The sequence below is a fragment of the Apteryx mantelli genome, chromosome Z, assembly GCF_036417845.1.
Source record: "Apteryx mantelli isolate bAptMan1 chromosome Z, bAptMan1.hap1, whole genome shotgun sequence".
Lineage (NCBI taxonomy): Eukaryota > Metazoa > Chordata > Aves > Apterygiformes > Apterygidae > Apteryx > Apteryx mantelli.
The window spans coordinates 42,381,408-42,400,137 of record NC_090020.1 but is presented as its reverse complement, the minus strand read 5'-3'; the positions used below and the strand labels follow the sequence as shown (position 1 = coordinate 42,400,137).

Here is an 18,730-nt window from a genome sequence, read left to right as displayed (position 1 = left end):
GCACATTAAAAAGAATGCAAAGTATAAATAAAAGCAGATAAAAGCTTGGCAAGAGCCCCGAAGGAAATTGCTGAAGTGTCCAGAACCAACACTCCATAACACTTTCTATATTAAAATAGTATATCACACCTGCCAAGTGACCAAGGGGAAAAAGAAAATCATAGGAGATCCTTTTTTGGTTTTGGTTTTGGGGGGGGGGGGGGTTCCCAATTATCTGTGGCATGTAGGCAGCTCTTCATGCAAGAACCTGCATCCTGGAATTTATACCAGAAAGAGAAGGTGAATCACACATTTATTAAAATAGAACCCTTTTTCCCTCAGCCACATCCACAAAATTCTGACTCTCATGTAGATGGCATGTGATTCTAAGCTTATGTTAAAAATGAGCATATACATATTGTATAGAATAGCCAGGAGCTTGCAGAGAGGGATTTTCTGATTTAAGTTTTCCATTGCCAGGACCTGTACGTTTTGTAAGGTCATGAACACTTCACCATTACAGTGTGATGAGAACTTCAATGGGCCAGCAGAGCAACAATGATCCATTTTAAAGGTCTCATCTGAAAGACCCTGCACTAAGCTTCATACTAATCCTTCGTTCTTTTGAAGTAAGCCAAGTTGAACTCACTGAAATGTCAATGTGAAGTCCATAAAGGGCAGACGTATTTTTGAATGGAGAGCACAAAAAGGCCTAAGGAAAAGAAGCTTCTCTTCGAATCCCATCTGCTTTTTCTCATATGATCATTTATAAAAAAAAAAAATAGAGGGGTATCTCAGCACTTTGACAGCACAACTACAGCAGTGCATAAAAATCACATGACTGGCCAGAACTTGTATTCCAGGCATCACTGGGAATATTGCCTAAAGCACTTAGCTGCTAGGAGGAGACCTTTCACAACACACCTGAAATCAAAGACCCTGACTCATTCAAGACAGAACTTCAGACAAACCTCCTCTGTTGCAGAGAGTAATCACTGCACAGAGCTTAGTGGTTCTTCACAGAAGGGGGGTGGGGAGACCCAAAAATGTAACCCTGGCTATCTCCCAGCCACTCAGAAAAAGTAAATCAGAGAGTTTTCCCAGTGCGGAGGGATTACCTCAACAGCCATATCGTGTCCATTGAAAAGAGGAATTGTTTCAACTTTAATCGAACTGCAGCCCTTTCAGGAAGCAGGGCTGCACCAAGCATAGGCAAGCTACTTTCAGGTCTTTGGGACCTGCAGTAAGCCTAGCTCAGCCCGAGCATGGTTCGAGTAAAGATGTTACTTCACACAGTTTTACCATCCTTTGAATAAAAGGCACTATCTTTGCAATCCTGTCAATTAATACTAGGGCAATTCTACCTTTTTCTAAACACCGTTATTTACAGACAGAGACCATAAGAGAGTACCCGAGACTGGCATTTTTAAAAAATAAATGTAAGATAATGTTAACAGTTGGAAGGGGAAGGCAGAGCATTCTTGAGTTTTGCTTGATTTTTTGCTACTTTTAATCATCTCCTTTAAAGGAATACCACATAAAAATTCCACTAGGATGATAACTGCAAGATTTATATAACAGTTCGTTCCAAAAAGAAAATAACAGAAATGATTAATACAAAACAAAATGGGCAATTAACATCCACTTTGTGTGCTGGGAACAGAGCACTCAAGGCTCTAATTCACTCCATCCAAATAATGTTCAGCATCCTTTGTCCTATGCTTTTGTGCTTGAGGGTGGCTGTGAAAAGCTAATTCAGAAGTTACTTTACAAAGTCTTTTGCAGACTAAAATCTTTGTTGCCTTATCATGAAGCATATCTACATGCTTTTGTTGCCTTATCATGGAGCATATCTACATGCTCATTTACAGCAAATTCTCAGTTAATGCCTTTCTGTCTCAGCAAAATAAAACCACAAAAGTAAAGACAGATGAGACAAGAGGTACTCCAAAGATTTTGTAAAGACCTGTATTTGAACCAGAAAACAAAAATTGCATGACATTTTAGGGATATAACCAACATAAATCCCAAGGCAGCAGTTCAGGGCAGTATATTAATTTGGTTGGCAACTTTAAAAGCAGTTAAATTGCAACAGGCATTAATTTAAAGAAAATGCCATTGAACTGGAAGGGTATAATGGGCCTCAAAAATTCATTTTTCTTTGGGGAAGAGAGTGTCCCCCTACCACATAATACAATTAAAATCTTTCAACACAATGGCATGGTGACAGTTCAGTAACATTGCCTTTTTTATTCCACTAGCTGAAAAGCGATCATTAGAGGGTCTGTGGGATCGCAATTTTGGCATGTCCTAGGCAGTATAAATAACAGGTTCCACTTTCATTTTAAAATGCAGATTTAAAAGTGAGTTTTGCTGCTGATATGAATCAAATGTGAGCTGTGCTGGTTTACACCAGCTGAACACTCAACCCCTGGCTATCTGAAATACTCAGATCATTAGAGGTGAAGTTCAGTAGTGCACTTTCACTAAAAAGCTATTGGTTACTCATGGTTCATTTCCCCAACCTCCCAGTTTTCAGCTCTGTCCCTTATACAAGGGCGGGGGGGAGGGAAGCAGTCTAAAGGTCAGTCTAAAGAAAGTGCAGATATGCAGGTATCAGTAAAATATTTATATTTTAAATATTAAATATATTTTGGGGCTTAACCAAAGCCAATGTACTAACAAATTTCACCAACATCTTTCCTGCTATGCGAAATATTTTGCATTCATCTTTCTAAAAAGCATTACTGATCTAGAAAGCACCAGCAAGAAAAACATACCTGAAAGTTTCCAGTGCTATACCCTGTCAACAGCAGTCAGATTTGGAAAAATCATAGCGTCTCTCTTGGGACCTAAGTAATAAAGTACATGTATGGATGTCTACCAAGTCAGGCAGTCACATAATAAACATGGTTTTTGTTAGCATAAGTGCTGTGGTATTGTATTCTGGGGCATAGACTCCTGAGAATGAGAGATCGCATGCTATCTATAAATCAGCATTCCCAATGTTGAATGCAACACCCAAGAGTACCATCTTCCACAGATGATGCTTCAGAGAATGATAGTAAGAAACATAATAGGTAGCTAAATCAAAGGATGTCTTAGCAACATATCTGCTGTCCAAGAGAATGAGTTGTACCCTTGTTTGGGGAATTATCCAAGTACTTTCTGTGAGCTCAACCAGCTTTTTAAAAATTCATTCTAGGGAAAGATGAAGGATTTTTGATCTATCTAGAACTAAATAAAGTTGGCTGCTGTAAAGCCACTGTAGCCCAAAATATATGTTCAATATAAATATACTTCCCAAGGACTCTGCAGGGAGGCATGAGGATGGGGGAATAGCTTCCAAGCATAGCTAATGACTGCTGTTCAATTCCCAGACTGAAAGTTTGATTCTTTGTTGAATACAATTGGAATCATTTTTTCCACAAAACTTGAAAGAAGTTACATAATTTGCATACCTATTTGTTTAACTTGTTTCATTCTTCTCAATGCACTAATACAGCCTTCACAACTGTGCTCCATTCTACTTCTTTAAACCTCCCTCATTTACTCCATTTATATCACATCCGATACTCCCTGCAACTGGTGGATATTTTGTTATCTAAATGCTACATTCCTAGGACATTTTTGGAAATTCTAGGAAATACATTAATATTTATTCCTTGTTTATATAAGTTTTCATCACTTGCCACTGGACAAAGATGCCCTTTCTAGTCCACAGGCAAGAGCCTTCAACTGGGACAGCTGCATTTCCTGGAATCTGATGGCTGTTCCCATTGCATGTGCAGTCCTGCAACTGCATATTGCCTTTTACTCATTCCTGTACTGAACCTGGTGGCTTTAATACCCCCCCTTATCACCCACATGTGTCTGCTCACTGGAGCTGGCTATGAAAAAAAGCACACACATAGGGGAAAGCAGTGAATGCTCACATCTTCTGTGGGTGAGCAGTTTCCCCTGTGATGTCCCACAAGAACCAAAGCTTACATTTAGAGTGAGGAGAAAGGGAAAGATGAACAAATTATTCTTTGGAGACCAATACTTCTCTCAACAGCAAAGGACTACTGAAAATTGCCCAAGAGCATCAGTGGGATGGACATGCATTCTCATGAAATTCAACTCCCCGAAGCAAGTTTCTCAAAATTCAGTTTCCATAGGGCTCATGGGATCAACTGGTCTTTTTCCATCTGAAAAGAGCTTAACAGAAGTATACAGAAAGCATACATTAAACTCTATTTCAGTCTATCGCTGTAACTGGAATGCAAACAGCACTGCAAGTTTTGCCTGTCAATGTCACAGCTCAATACATTCTTCCAACTCATGTCTTTCAATATTAAGTATGCGATGAAGAATCCTTCTGGGCACTGCATACATTTTCAGCACCCATCCACCAGCTAAGCAAAGTGTATCCAGAGGCACAAGGGCACAAGCACACTCAGAAGGATGAATCTATCACTTTCCTCCAAGGAAAGAGAGGAAGGCATCTGTGGGGAATCATACCCTCTAATCTCACTCGGGGGGGGGGGGGGGGGAAAGAGTGTGACACCAAGAGATGCTGTTCCAGTAGCAAGCGAATACTTCTATGACCTACACTGTTAAACGAGCCTCAGAAACAGAAATTTTAGTACACAACTTTCCAAATTTCTGTTATATTGTTGACACACATCAGTTTGCATTATCTACAGCTGAAAGACTCTTACAGGTATACTCTTGTCAATGGAAAAAATATGACCCACATTACTTAGCATTTCCCATCTCAAAATCTACTACTACTTTGTGGGATTTGATTCTTGACATCCAAATTGTGGATTAGTTACCATACTTGGTGACTAGTCCTGTCAGCCAAACAACCTTCAGCAACTTCATAGCAAGATCAATGCCAAAAAGATCAAAACAGCCAGTTGAGCTATCCATTATGAAGAGAAAGGCCTGTAAAGGTCCTAAAGACAAAAAAAAGCGCACACAGATAAACATCTTCTGGTATCCAATACAGGGGTGGATGGCTATCAGCCAGAAAAACTGCAAACAGCCAGAAGAAAAAATAAGTATATAAAAGAAATATGAAAACTAAAATTAAGGAGAAGTATGCAGGTAAAATCTAATCTTCCTTAGAAAACACACTCTCCAGCCTGTTTTGCTAATACTCTTAATGTTCCCTTTCCCCACCATATCAGAAACACCAGTAGTCTTTTTTTTTTTTACAGTTCAAACTCAGGTGACCAGATATTGCAGCCATGTACTGGCTCACAAGGGCTGGCTTGTGAATGTTCTGGGCAACACGATGTTGGTGCTACATGCACTGCAACTGAGCACAGCGCTCTGAAGTTTGATGAAGGCGGAAAAGAGAAAAATTGAACACGATGCTGGGTGACAAGTGAAGGTCTTTTGAAAATAATGGAACACAATTACTTTGATGTCTTTTTTTTTAAACCAGTTTCACTCTGAAGCACAAACGTCACCTTTACTAAGCTTCTCATGGTGATGGTCCCACTGAGGGAACCACTTGTGGATTTGAAAAAGTTAACATACAAATTCAAGAGGTAGTTACGCACATATTCTAATAATGATTAAATAGAGAATGAAATTCCTTCGGATCAGAAAACATCTCTCAGCAATCCCTGTGTGGCTCATAAGCTCCGTATACCACTGTGTGATCGTGTGTCGTCTTCATAAGCATCCAGTGCTGGCCAGTGCTGCAGACAGGACTAAGTTAAATGTGCCTTGGATAGATACAGCCTTCTGTGACATTGTTCAATACCATAATTTAGTCAAATACCTTTGGGGGTAAGCAACTAGAAACATTTTGCCTTCACCAGCTGGGGAATTATTTATAATGAGTAAAACTTTAAAAATTTCAATGATTTCAGAGTTAAAATCCCATTTTTAGAGTTATTTTTCAAAAGCAGCTTATGTAATATTCATGTTCCTCCAGGAGATACCAAAATTCACTTCTTCTGAAAACAGGAATTACTGTCAATTATGGACTTTAAATCACACATCATAAATTACCTTTTACCTGATGATTTAAAAAAAGAAAAAAAAACAGTTAATCTTAGTAATACTGAGTCACCTAAACACCTACATATATGTACCATATATTTAGAGACTAATAACTAACAGTCAATAGAAACTAAATGATAGCCAAAATAATTACTGAAATAGCAGAGGAGCAGCAAGGCAAAGAAACCTGATATAGAAACAGCTCCTACAAACATTGTTTCCCTGTGTTCATTCACGGACTGATATGTTTGTCTGATGAATACTACCTTTTCCTTTTTAGAAAGTCTCCACTAACCATTTTCTCAAGCTATTTATTTTTCAGAATTATTCACTGAAGTGTTTAACACATTTCATTTTCTCTGTGGTTGCCCGTTTAAAGTCTGAAATCTAGGTTCCAATATTCTCCTCTGATTGAAATGTCAAATGTGTCTGACCCCTGACTGAATCAATGAAATTCACTACTTCGCATTTCTAGAATAAAGTTGCTTACTGATAGTGCATTTAAACTTCACAGTCTGCAGGTATTCAAGCACATAAATCTAAACTCTAGTTGCGACAAGCTTTTGTTCTATTAAAACTAGCTCACGTGAATACTTACAGAAAGTTAACAAAAAAAGAACACAAGTGCTGACATTCAGTAATGAAGTTCATTACAAGAACCTATAATAAACCTTGCTGGAATCAAACACAGCCCGCACAGCTCATTTTGAAATGTAAATGAATGTTCAATTCACATATTTTTAGAGCTCTCTCAGAATCCTGAATTGGTATAAAGTGACACAGCTCTACTATAAAATACATGTAATACATGCCCTAATACAAAATACTGATACAAAAGTATGTGGTGGTTTACATCATCTTAGTCAAGCAAGCAGGACTTAGATATGTCAAACAAGAAGAACTTTATTGACTATCTCATGTCGTCTATGCATTTCAGCTATTCAATACTGGAGACTACAGAGGATTTCTGGCTGCCAGCCAGCACCACCACAAATGAATATCTAGGACTAAGACAAACATCTGCTCGCAGCCATGCCGTTCAAGCTACAGGGTAACTAATAAAAAGAGGTCTAGAACAATGCCTTCTCTTCCCTGCCATCACTGTGTAACTAAGGAGGGAGCTTCAACCAAACCACTAGCATATTTCAGTGGGGGAGAGCCTTCCTATTCCCCTGAAAACCACATTTACAGTATATTCTTCTTAAGGGAAGTCCTTTATTGCAGCAAAACCACAGTAGCACAGCGAGATGTTTGGGTTTCCCAAAGCACTAAGCCACTTGCAACACCGCAGCTGGAACCAGCTGCTTCAGGTTGATTTCTCAGAAGCCTGAATGAATATACACATACGTGCATGTAAATACAGACATGTAAGCATTTGTCTGAAAACAATTCCAAAGTAAACAATAACATTGCTAAAGAAAATATACTAATAAATTTACATTTATAGAGTTTACATCGTATACTCCCATTCACACCCAAAGAAACTACTGTTGGAATACTTCATTTTTATTTGCAGAGAAAAAAGATAGTTCAAGTACAAGCAAATATTTCAAATATCTCGAAGAACATAACATTTATGAAGTTAGAAATAAACATTGTTGCAGGACATACTGCAACAATAGATAGATGTTAACCAAACATCTCTGTCCACCATTCAGTGTCGCCTATACTGAGAAAACATTGACCTTTTGACATTAGAAGTATTAAGTTCCTAAAATGGATATATTTTACCTCATCTTTGAGTTAATCAGGAGCTCTTAAAAAAGGCAAACAAAAATACTCCACAAGCTAAGTCAAATCATTATTATATTTATGGCCACCTACTGTCCTGTTGCAATTACACATATGAACACTAGCTATCTGTTATGTACATCAGTACACGGTAAGCAGCATAAGGCAATCATTAAATCCATCAAAACAAGGAAGAAATAAAATTTAGTTACCAAAATCCACTCAGAGTTCTGTTGTTCTTGCAACTCTCACACAAGATACACAGTTATAGATGTATTCTGCCTCAGAGTGTGTTATGGACAACTGCAAGTCTAGTAAAGAGAGGCTTTTGGTGAAAATGGTGGAAAACAAAATATTCCTTCTTCCTTTCCTCTTCCCCCCCCTTTATTAGTTAAAATGAGTAATTTTCACTTGGTTTACAGTAAACCATGTATTTTCAAATTTTCCTCATGGCAGTTGTTGTTTAAGTGTTTCACACTATTCCTTCTTTTCTGGATGAGACAAATGAGCAAAATGAGAGAACACCTCTCACCACAAAAGAAGTCTTGACAGTAGTTTGACAACCTAAAGATAAAAGATTGTGTTAAATGTGTGATCACAGTATGTCTGTGATCCTCTTGCACTAATTTCCAAAATCTTTATTTCTGCTGTAATTTTTGACTTCTCATGCCTTTTCTCTGTCAGCTTTAGATCCGTAATTTTTCAGATGTAAAATCCAGAATAAAATTGAGTATCTTGCACAGAACAAGAAGCCTCTAACTAATGATCTAAGTGATTTATTATTTAGCAGCATTTTACTATTTCTGTCTTTATAAAGGTCTAGAGCAGAAGACAGGTGAGGTAAGCTGCACTTCATCCTACCTCTGAGGAGACTGGCCAACAGGCTTTTATTAGTCAGGAACACTGACATAACTCCTATGCTGTAATAAGCAATAGCTTACTGCTTTTAATACACAGACTTTGTTCTGAAGGGATTACTGTCCTTGTTGGCCACATGCCTTAGCACACACCCAAGGCATGCAATAATCCTTGAGAAATGCACTGCTGGACATGTCTTATTGACTTCCTTCTCATATTTAAAACCTCTGTTCCCATTTTGTGCATACTGACGTTCCGCATCTGCCCTGTTACATCCTCCATTGCACCAGCCACAGGCCAAAAGGGTATCCCACCAGCACTGGTCTAAATTTGTGAGCAGTACACTATACCACCAGATACTTTATCAAGCTACTCTTACTCAACTGTAAAGCTAATTCAAAAAAATAAATCATGATTCCATATCTATATTGTCTGTATAATTTATGGCAAAACATGTATTATACGTTCTTCTATATAAATACAGTGCACATCTCAACATTTATTAAACCTATAATGCTTTTAGAAGCACTTTAATTTTTATAGACTTATGTTAGTACCATACCTAAACACACCAAGAACAAATAGGATTTTAGTTTCTCCCAGAGAAGCTCCATCTGTAGTCTACTTGTACAAGTCTACAAGTCTACAAGCTCCATTGAAGTCTACAATTCTTCTTTCAAGAATATACGTCTTGCAAGAGAGGCATGATCTAAATATGCCTTTCCTACACTTCACTATTTTAACTGGTTTTTTTGGTCAGTTGGTTTGGGGTTGTTTTTCTTTTTCAAAAATAATTTAATCTGTCTTCAGGGTTTTTTTTGTTTGTTCAGGTTTTTTTTTGTTTGTTTTGTTTTTAAACAGATTCTCTTCTCATGAAAGTGATAAGACTGTAATATAAAGTACCATAATACTTTGGCTGTTCTATGCCAATAAAAAGTTAGAAGTATAGAAATCCCATGTTTTTGACAGATACCTAAAAATGGTATCTTTCAAACAGCTCTAAATAGATGATAGTGAAAGCTTAATCGTAAAAAAAGACAATGTAAAAGATCCTAAAGACCATTGCAAATTATTGACACTGTGGATGTTCTTCTAAATCTTACACTCAGCTACAGCTTCAAGCATTTAAAAACAAGCTGGGCCTTGCAGCTATTTCAGTCAACTACCGCAGTCAGCTCAATGCATTTCAATAACCAGGGAAAAAAGGATTTTCACTACCTGTACACCAGTGACTATCCCTCAACAATTTTTACTTGATAACCTCAGAGTTAAAAGACATATTTCTAGTCAATAACGGTATAGAACTGTATGCTTAAAAAGCTTTATTAATAATATAACATCTAATAAACTTTATCATACAGATTAAATCTCAATTTGAGGTTGTCTAAATGTTTAACTTACCCTCTTAATATATCTCCAATGTGTATATTATCTGCTGCATTGTATGGATTGGAAATTTGATATAAAGGCAGGCTGAATGATTTTCTTATCTCTTATCCATGTGCTTTGGAGCACAGCCTAGATGAAGACATGTGAAAAAGTTCAAGAAAAATCCTAGCCTCACATAAAGCAAGAGAATTTTTGCTTTTCATTTCAATGGAGGCAGGATTTTATCCTTAGTTTGTAAGAAGTTTCCTGACTTTTTTTTTTTTAATATAAAATTCAGTGACATTGCTAATTACAATACCACTGGAAGTGAGACAGATGCACCCCAAACACAGCAGTGAATGCATTGATACCATCTCAATTTTTTCTAGGGCAGCATTACATTTCAGGGGCAGGTGGATGTCAGGCAGCTTCAGAAGGGATTCAAAGTATCTCGTTACAGGGACTGAAAAAGCATGAAATTTAACACAGCCCAGACAATAGTTCAGGGTGGCACACAACTAGTCTGGAAAGTAATAATTTATAAGATGCTCTTTCAGGTTGGTCTGGAATATAAATGAACACATCCATGTCATACTTGCAGTGATCTCTCTCATTTGCAATAAAATGATATTTAGTGCCTTTAAATTCAGGAGCCCCTCTTTCCTCTTTAACCTATTACCTAGGGTAATACAATCATGCCAAGCACTTGGTAAGGCACTTTTCAACCAATCAATCATCCCTAAATAGTGTGCTCTCACAGTAAATCAAAGGGCTAAAACAGATTCCCCCTTTTCTCCATCTCAAAGATAGCAGCAGTCAATAAAACTGTCCACTCCAAATACAAGATTTATAGCTGTCAGGTTTTTCATACCATCTAGCTCAGGTTTCTAAATGCAATATTCATATTGGCAGCAAACACACACCTGTGATAATATCTAATGGGATTTTCTGTGCCTAACCAAAGTCTGCATGCTGCCCAGGTGCCAGCTAATTGACCTAATTGAAGCATTTCACTGTGTGTAGCCAGGTGGCCTTGCTTAGCTAAATCAGTACAGAAGAGATAGTCTGGGAGTTTTTAAGTACAGGTCAGGGTTAGTCTACAGATGTGTTTTATTCTTTGAAGGATTTATATTAATCCAGTTTTGTCTCTGATGCTGCCGATTTGAAGCTTAGATCATAAACAAAACCCCTCTCTCTTTTTTTAAGCACAACTGAAGCTGCTTAATCATACGCTATCCAACAGGGTTGTAAGGAGAATTTCCTAGTGAAGTTTTAAGCAAAGCACCAAAGCTTTTTGATAAGCAGCCAGTTGCCCTTATTGGAGAATAAAGAGTTCCTCTAGCAAAAAAATAAAAAATAAATTCCCATTTTCTTCTCCCCCACTCCTCTTTGAGGGGTAGACTCCCCTCAGCTCCTGATTTGTGATCAAGCGGGACCCCACCCACACCACTGAAGCCAGCAGCATTGCCTACAGCAGGGGCAAGGTGAGCTATCGGCACTCAGAAAAGGGGCAACTGCTCCGCTCCTCGTGACTGCTCTTCATCCATGGCTGATAGAGAGGGCACGGCCACAAACACTCACAGCTTGGCTGTTGCCGATTGCCACGCCAGGCCTTAGGACTGCCAATGGCTGCTCTGTCTAGTCACAGGTTCTAATAAATTGAACAGTATTTTAACCCATTTTGCCAAGCATCAAGAAGAAGCCAGGGCAAGGTAGCAGGGGCGGTCAGATAAAGATTACGCCTTCTTTCAGCAACAAGAACCCAGTATGTACAAACAACCAGGTTTTGCCATCTGTCACAAACCCATGTTTTATTTAGTCTGTCCTAACGTAACAAAAAGGAGCATATTGCACTGTTTCATAATTTCACCCATTTTATATGAATGCAAAAAAACCATGTATGATTTTGAGCATATCCTTCATTCAAGGCACCATAATATAGCAAGATCGCTCCTGCAAGATAAACGAAGTGTCACTGCTCCCTCGCTGTACAAGTCACCTCAGTTTGACATGATCTCAGCCACGTCTCCTGCCCATTAGCTGACATTAATGCCCTCCCTTATGATGACATTTATGGTTTCCATTACTTTTTTGCAGCACTCTGTTGATTTCAAGATCTATAGCATCTAAATGAATTGTCCTTCAAATCACTGTCATTACTCCTGCCAGAGCTCTCCAAGCTTATACAAGAGATGAAGACATGCCCTATGATTTGGGATCAAATGTAACCCACCTAGCAGCTGCCTGAACACTAAAAAAGTGAAAGCACTTCTCAGTTGAAATTCAACTTCCCAAAAATACTAAGAAAATTGAAATTTTAATAAATAGTAAAAGTAATGACCATTATTTATCACTACTAAATATCTGAGGCCTTACGATGCCCTTGCAAAATTCAGAAAAACTAACTGGAAAATATTAAAAACCTAAGACAATAAGCCTCCATAAAGGAATATCCAGAGTAAGAATCAACAGTAAACGAAAAACATTATTTACAGCAACTAAAACGAACCAAAGCTAAGCCAAGGCAAATCAGCCTTCATCGCTGTCCAGAAGGATATATGGGATTTTGCCAAAGCCAGTCCTCAAGACAGGAGTGTGTTTGCTCCCCCAGCAGCTCTGTGTAATGCTAGTTTTCCCTGGCTTGGCACAGGACACAGGATTTCTTCAGTGCTGAAGTACCGGTAAAACAGCAAAGCTCAGCAGGGCTTTCAGTTCACATTTCACTGACATAGGGACCTACACAGAACAGCAGCCTACTCAAAGTTTCTGGAGCAGAATATCCATCTGAATGTTTTGGTTAGACAATGGCTTTGGTAGCATGGATATGCATAAGGCGGCTGGCAAAGCTGCATTTATGCGTACCTTCATATTTGCAACATTCCTCATTCTGAAAAGGAGATGTGTGGGTATGAGTCATTGCTATTGATAGAAAATGCTGAAATCACTATCATATTCTTCAAAAACAGAAATCGCAACCATTGCAAGCCTGGATGAGGCTTAGCATACAGGGCCACAATTCTTCCACAAGCTTCCATCTATATCCCTTTCCTATACTTTCAAGGTACTTCTATTTCTCCTTAGACTAGTCACTTACACCATTAATCTCTAAGGTCTTAAAGAAGTCCCAAACTTAAGTTCATGATTTCTTTGTACTTGAGCCTGACATGCTTGCAAGCAAATCATTTTAATGCGGTAATCTGTTATTCCTCTCAGGAAATGGTTGTTAAAAAAAAAAAAGTTTTATAAAAACTCTTCATACAGACCTAATATCCTGAACATTTTCATTATCCCATTGACTCGTCCACACGTCCATTGACTGACTACAGTATGATAGTGGTACCTTTGCTCATACACGCAGGCAGGACAGCCCTGCCCAGGAGAGTGGAGCTGTATTCCAGCTCCTTCCCCAGTCTTCCCATACGTTGCTTCCAGAGCAGAGCCCTGCATTCACAACACTATCTCACCAACATGACAGAGCAAAAATTTTTTGCCCCCATAGTTAAAACAACTGATGATACTTGTGGCTAATCTCCATAGCTAGAACAGGCCCCTCTGTGTGGCCCCGTTGTAGGGCTTTTGAGCCCATTCTTTCCAGTACATGCCATGAAGCTATATGCTTCCAATCCCTTGATCTCAGAAGTGATGTTTATCAGATTGCAATGTCAGGCCTAAACTTGAGCTTTGATTCTCTATTATTGAGTCAGTTCTTTGAAGGCAGCTGGTAAGAAGAGGTAGGACGCTCACTCCCAGCACCTTCCACGTATCTACTCTGCCAACGCTCACCGTGAGATATGCTAGCAAGAGAAAGGGGAGTCTGTCATTGCACAGTTGCGCTAATGAAGTGTTTGCTGGCAAACACCCGTAGGCTCTCCAGAAACATGACACAGCAAGATAAGACTTATACAAACTGAGAGACATAAACATAGCCTACTTGTATTAATCCTGTAAAAGCAAGTGTCTACAACAAGAGAAGGCAGTACGACAACACTACAATCTTTCCCCACTTCAGGTTTTCACTGCTGAAGAGATGGGGCATAAATGCAGGTGTGTCTTCCTTTGGTGACCTCTTGCTTCCATATGAGGTGAAGCTGCTTTGTAAATTTAATTAGCAGCCATCCTAACCAGATTGGTTAAGACCCACTTTCAGTGTATACAGAAAATAACGCATCCATTATGTTAGCGATCAAAGCTATACACGATTGTAGATTGTTTCAGAGATCAAAGACGATCTGTCAGACTTCATTACAAGAAGAAAAAAGGCACTCTGACTTCAAAAGGCATTGCATTGTCCTTTGTTTCCTCTTCAAAAATAATTTCTGAGAAGATGGTGAGCCACCTCAGAGGAATCTAAATGAACAAGCCTTTTGACAGTACCTTCTAGCTTTGACTGCAGTTGATCTTCTCCCCACTCATTTCTTCCTTCTTTTGGCCTGCTGACTTACACCTAGGATGCACTGATTTATTGCTTAAATTTTTATGCCTAGATCTGCAAGTTATCTAAAATTGTTCCTCCCCCCCCCGATTGTTTTGTCTTGCTCACTGCAAGATTATCTGCAGAAAGCTGCTTGAAAACATACTCAATCAGATTTTGTATTGCTCTGACCAAAGTGATACTTTGAGTCACAGATTCACAGAGCAAATTATACTAATCTGTGAATAAAAATAGCATCAAGATTAGAAGACTTTGATCTTGTTTGAGCTCTAGTTCATAGGTATACATCTTTTATAGCAGAGTTCCTTGAAAGCATTCCAATTTTCATGACTGCTTTAATTTTTTTTAAATTATTACATAAGGGAATTTTCAGAGTTTTCATATTTATCCATGTGAAAACAATTCAGACACCCAGGGTTTCAAATCTGAATACATCTATTAGTATGTCAAGGCTAAGAAATACTAATAATGCAATATTAGCAGTTTAAAGGTTCTTTTGATGTACACAGGGCTATTTTACATTACCAGTGAGGTCTCCAGTAACAGTCTCCATAGCTTATTATGAACCTGCTAACAGCCAAGATGACAGAATTGAAAAGTTCACTCAGTCCAGGACAGAACCAAGAGAAACAGTGGCTCTTAGTCCAAATCTACAAGGAAAAGCATCCAGATATCACCAAACCTTTGGGATTTAGCTTTCCATTCCAGAAATTGCACATAAGTTTTTTCACTAGCATTAAATGTTGACCTACAAATGTTTAGTAGCCAAGACACTGACTTATTACCTTTTGGGTTCTTGCCTCATAGTTAATGATCACTTTTCCAGCTGAAGTTACCCTCTAGCCTTAGTAACATCCCCTCTTTTAATACACTATTTCTTTCCTTATTAATTTGTGCATTAATATCACTGTAAACTAGATTTCCTAGGCCTCCTTCCCAAGCTGACTCCACAGGCACAGTGAAATACAGATTATGTCAGACCACTGATGGATTAAGGTGCTATATGCATCTGCACCATAGTTTGAGAAGGGTAAATGCTATGGGAAATGCTAAAACTAAAAGAGCCCCTTACGCAGAGTTTTTTGCACAGGTATCACAATAATGGAGTCCTTAATCCTCGATGCCAATACCAAACAATTAGTATGCAATATAAGCAGCACTTAACAACAAAGCAATACACCCACAAACATTCAGTATAAATAAGGCAGATCAAGAAAGCATTCATCCAGGCTGCTTTGGGCAGCTTCTTTTTTTCTTTTCTTCTCCCTGAAGGCTTCCTTCTATTTAGCATTGAAAACCTCTAGGTTTACAAAGAAATAAAAAATGGATATAAAAGGGCAGGTATCCCACTCCAGTCATGAAAATAAACACCCTTGTTAATAAGAATATTTTGCTGCATGTTCTTTTAGCCCACTTGGATAAAATTTAAATCTAGTTCCTAGATACTATTCCATATTCTATTCTCTACACTCTACTCCTTAACAGTTTCTCCCACATCACTCACTCATGCATCGTCTAAAAGCTGACAGCAAAGCCAATAACAGACAGCCAATATGGAAAACTACAAACAACCCCCAAACACAGACCTTTGCACTTTGGCTGCTTTTTGCTTACTTGCTTCCTCAGGCCTGTTCTTTCTCAAACATTCTTATGGAGATACATACATACAATTATATATATACAAACACACATTTAAATATATAAAAGGCTGTTCTCTCCAGGCTTTTCTTAAAAGATTCCTTGCTTAAATACTTCTGTTCTTTCTGCAGGATGGTTGGATGCATTCCAAAATTCACTTTGTTTCTTGATTATATGCCACATCTAAAAAAATGACCTATCTGAAATAGTAATTGTGAACTGGAAATTTGAGTAGGGGCTCAATGGGAGTGCACATCAGGCAAGGAAGCATGGGGAGGCACTCTCTGAGAGCTGGTGTCCCCCAGACTTCCTTCATACCATGCCCATAGCAAAGCATGCTCTCCATACAGCACTGAATTAGTCTCTCAGTCAATAGCAGCATTTCTATGATCTCTCATGGCTGCAGATTCAGACCCTGAGATTACACAATATACAAGGCAGCAACCTCTTCAGGAGTCATGACAAAATGAAGCTGGAAGGCTATTAGCTGGGGTTACTGAGCATTAATATACCTATGGAGACAAAATACAATCACAAAGTCAGCCCAGCTGTCTTCAGGCCAAACAGCAGAACTTGATCCACTTTTTGCCCTGTTCTTTATTTCTTCACAAAATTCACATACAGGATAAATAAGAACAGAGCAGCAAGGAATGATCCATTCTCTGCATCTATGTATGTCTGCTCCAAGTGATCTTTGATTTAGCATCAGGTAAGAAGAAAGCAAACCGAGGACCTAATAATCAACTTTTTGATGTAACCACAATGTTATTGTTAACCCATGAAAAAAGTGATGACAACTTCTATCTCACACATGCAATAGCCAAAAGTGAGCCAGGCTATAACAGCTTTACCACCTCAGCTTGGACAAGTAAGCAGCAGCCTCTCTGATGGGAATGACAATACGCTTCTTTACATCAGTCACTGCTCAGAAGTCTCTTTGCACACTGAAATTGACCCCTACACCAAAATTAAGAAGGTAGCGCACTGTCCTTGGCTTTGTAAAACATGGGACCAGATTGGGGTTTTTGTTATTGCTGTTGTATTTCAAGAGCAGAAGGTGGAATTCTTTTTTCCTGTCAAATTTATTTGTCTCACTCCGAATCTAATACCAGTTTGGTCACTGAAAAGGATAAGCATGATGAACTGCATGCTCTAAATATTATTTTAATGATATTGCTGCATAACTGGGGCCAAGGACTGACTATGCAATTAGTGAAAGCAGCTCAACATATGCTTACGATCATTGCTATTTAGAGCACCCCTTAGACTTTTTTTTTTGAAGGTGTAAGTATTTGTTTCACTCCTTTTGAATAAGTTGCACATAAACTTCATCTTACGAAATATTCTGAATTAGGATGTTTTCCTGATTTAGAATCCATCTTTTGACTCTGATGACTATGAAAGTAATATACAGCTAAAGCTGGCCCTATATTGTTTAAGCAAAGGCCATGTTTGGACAGCAGCCCCATAAAACTGCATCTGCACCAAGGCCAGGTACTGCTTTTGCTCAGATTTGCCTGCTCCTTTTCCTCTCCCCACTCCCTCCCTGTTCCCACAGGTAGCTAGCCTAACTAGTAAAAAAAATTCACTGCATAGTTTATCATCTCCAGGTTTTACAACTGTTCCTTATATAAACAATATTCAATTCCCCAATAATTGCAGTGCTCCTAAGAATCACAGGCAGTTTGAATTCATCAGCACAGAGCACCAGGCAGAATCCTTACCTAATGACCACTTGTTCATTACATACGAGCTGGCTGAATGTAGCACCCTCTCGGGAGCAAACGCTATTTGCTGCCTGTTAGATAATGCATTAAGACATGATTCTAGTTAATAAAGGGTCTTCTCATGCCACACAAGGGACACCTGGACCAGTGAAATGGCCTCTCAAAGCAATGCTCACAGATTTTTTTTTTTTAATGTGAAACTGCTGCAGCAAGAAAATTATTAACAGTGAATTAGTGAGAGTTCATGCAGAAATTTCTTCTGAGTTTTAGACTAGAGCTTCGGAGCCAGGGCACAGGCAATGCTGTGGTCCTTTGGTGGGTCGCAGCACCACCTTTTGCTACACTGAGCTTCATGCCACACAGGCAGAAGCTGTTCCCTTGTCAACCATTTGCCCAGATCAACTTGGATGACAGCTTTCACTGGGAGAGATTGTAACTGGAAGACCCTTCAAGTCTTGCTGGTTCCTGGGCACAGGGAAAGGGAACTATTTGCCTCCAGAAATATTTTGAAAACACCAGATGTTTGAACAGGAGATCTCATAAACAAGGACCCTATCTACTTAGAGAGGCGATCTGTAGGCAACTCATCACAGATGTGTTCTGGATAGCAAACAGTGTTATCATTCTTCATAAAATCCCTTTCCTCCCTGCCCCACCTCTTTCCTTTTTTTTTTTTTTAGCATATGCCTAACAAGTCTTTCATTGGAATCCATAATAAGAGATCATTTTTCATCTTTCATACAAGTAAATATGATTCCATCATGAAACACACACTGCTTGCTTGACACTTAAAAATAATGAACTTCAAATGGAAAAGGATGTTGAAAATATTTTAAAAGGGGAGCCAGTTGGCAATGACAACTATCAAACTTATGAATATCTCAAAAATATTTCACCTGCTTACACAGGCCTTCTAGGAGATTGTTCTGGGAAAGATGTTACACATTGCTGCACAGCTATTACTTCTTGGGGATGAAAACAGAATAGCAAGGTT

The 18,730-nt window shown here is 38.7% G+C and overlaps 1 protein-coding gene across 12 annotated transcripts in view; it reads right to left on the bottom strand.

Moving 5' to 3' along the window:
• DTWD2 (DTW domain containing 2) overlaps nt 1-18,730 on the bottom strand; it is a 263,172-nt gene that overhangs the window by 108,519 nt on the left and 135,923 nt on the right. The window contains exon 7 of one of the 12 annotated variants that reach the window (XM_067315907.1): nt 5,914-5,933. The exons of the other annotated variants lie outside the window; for them this stretch is intronic. Within the exon in view, the coding sequence (XP_067172008.1) occupies nt 5,928-5,933 (6 nt within the window). The 3' untranslated portion in view covers nt 5,914-5,927. Of the gene's footprint in view, nt 1-5,913; nt 5,934-18,730 lie in introns of those variants that run through there. 12 annotated transcript variants of the gene reach the window in all.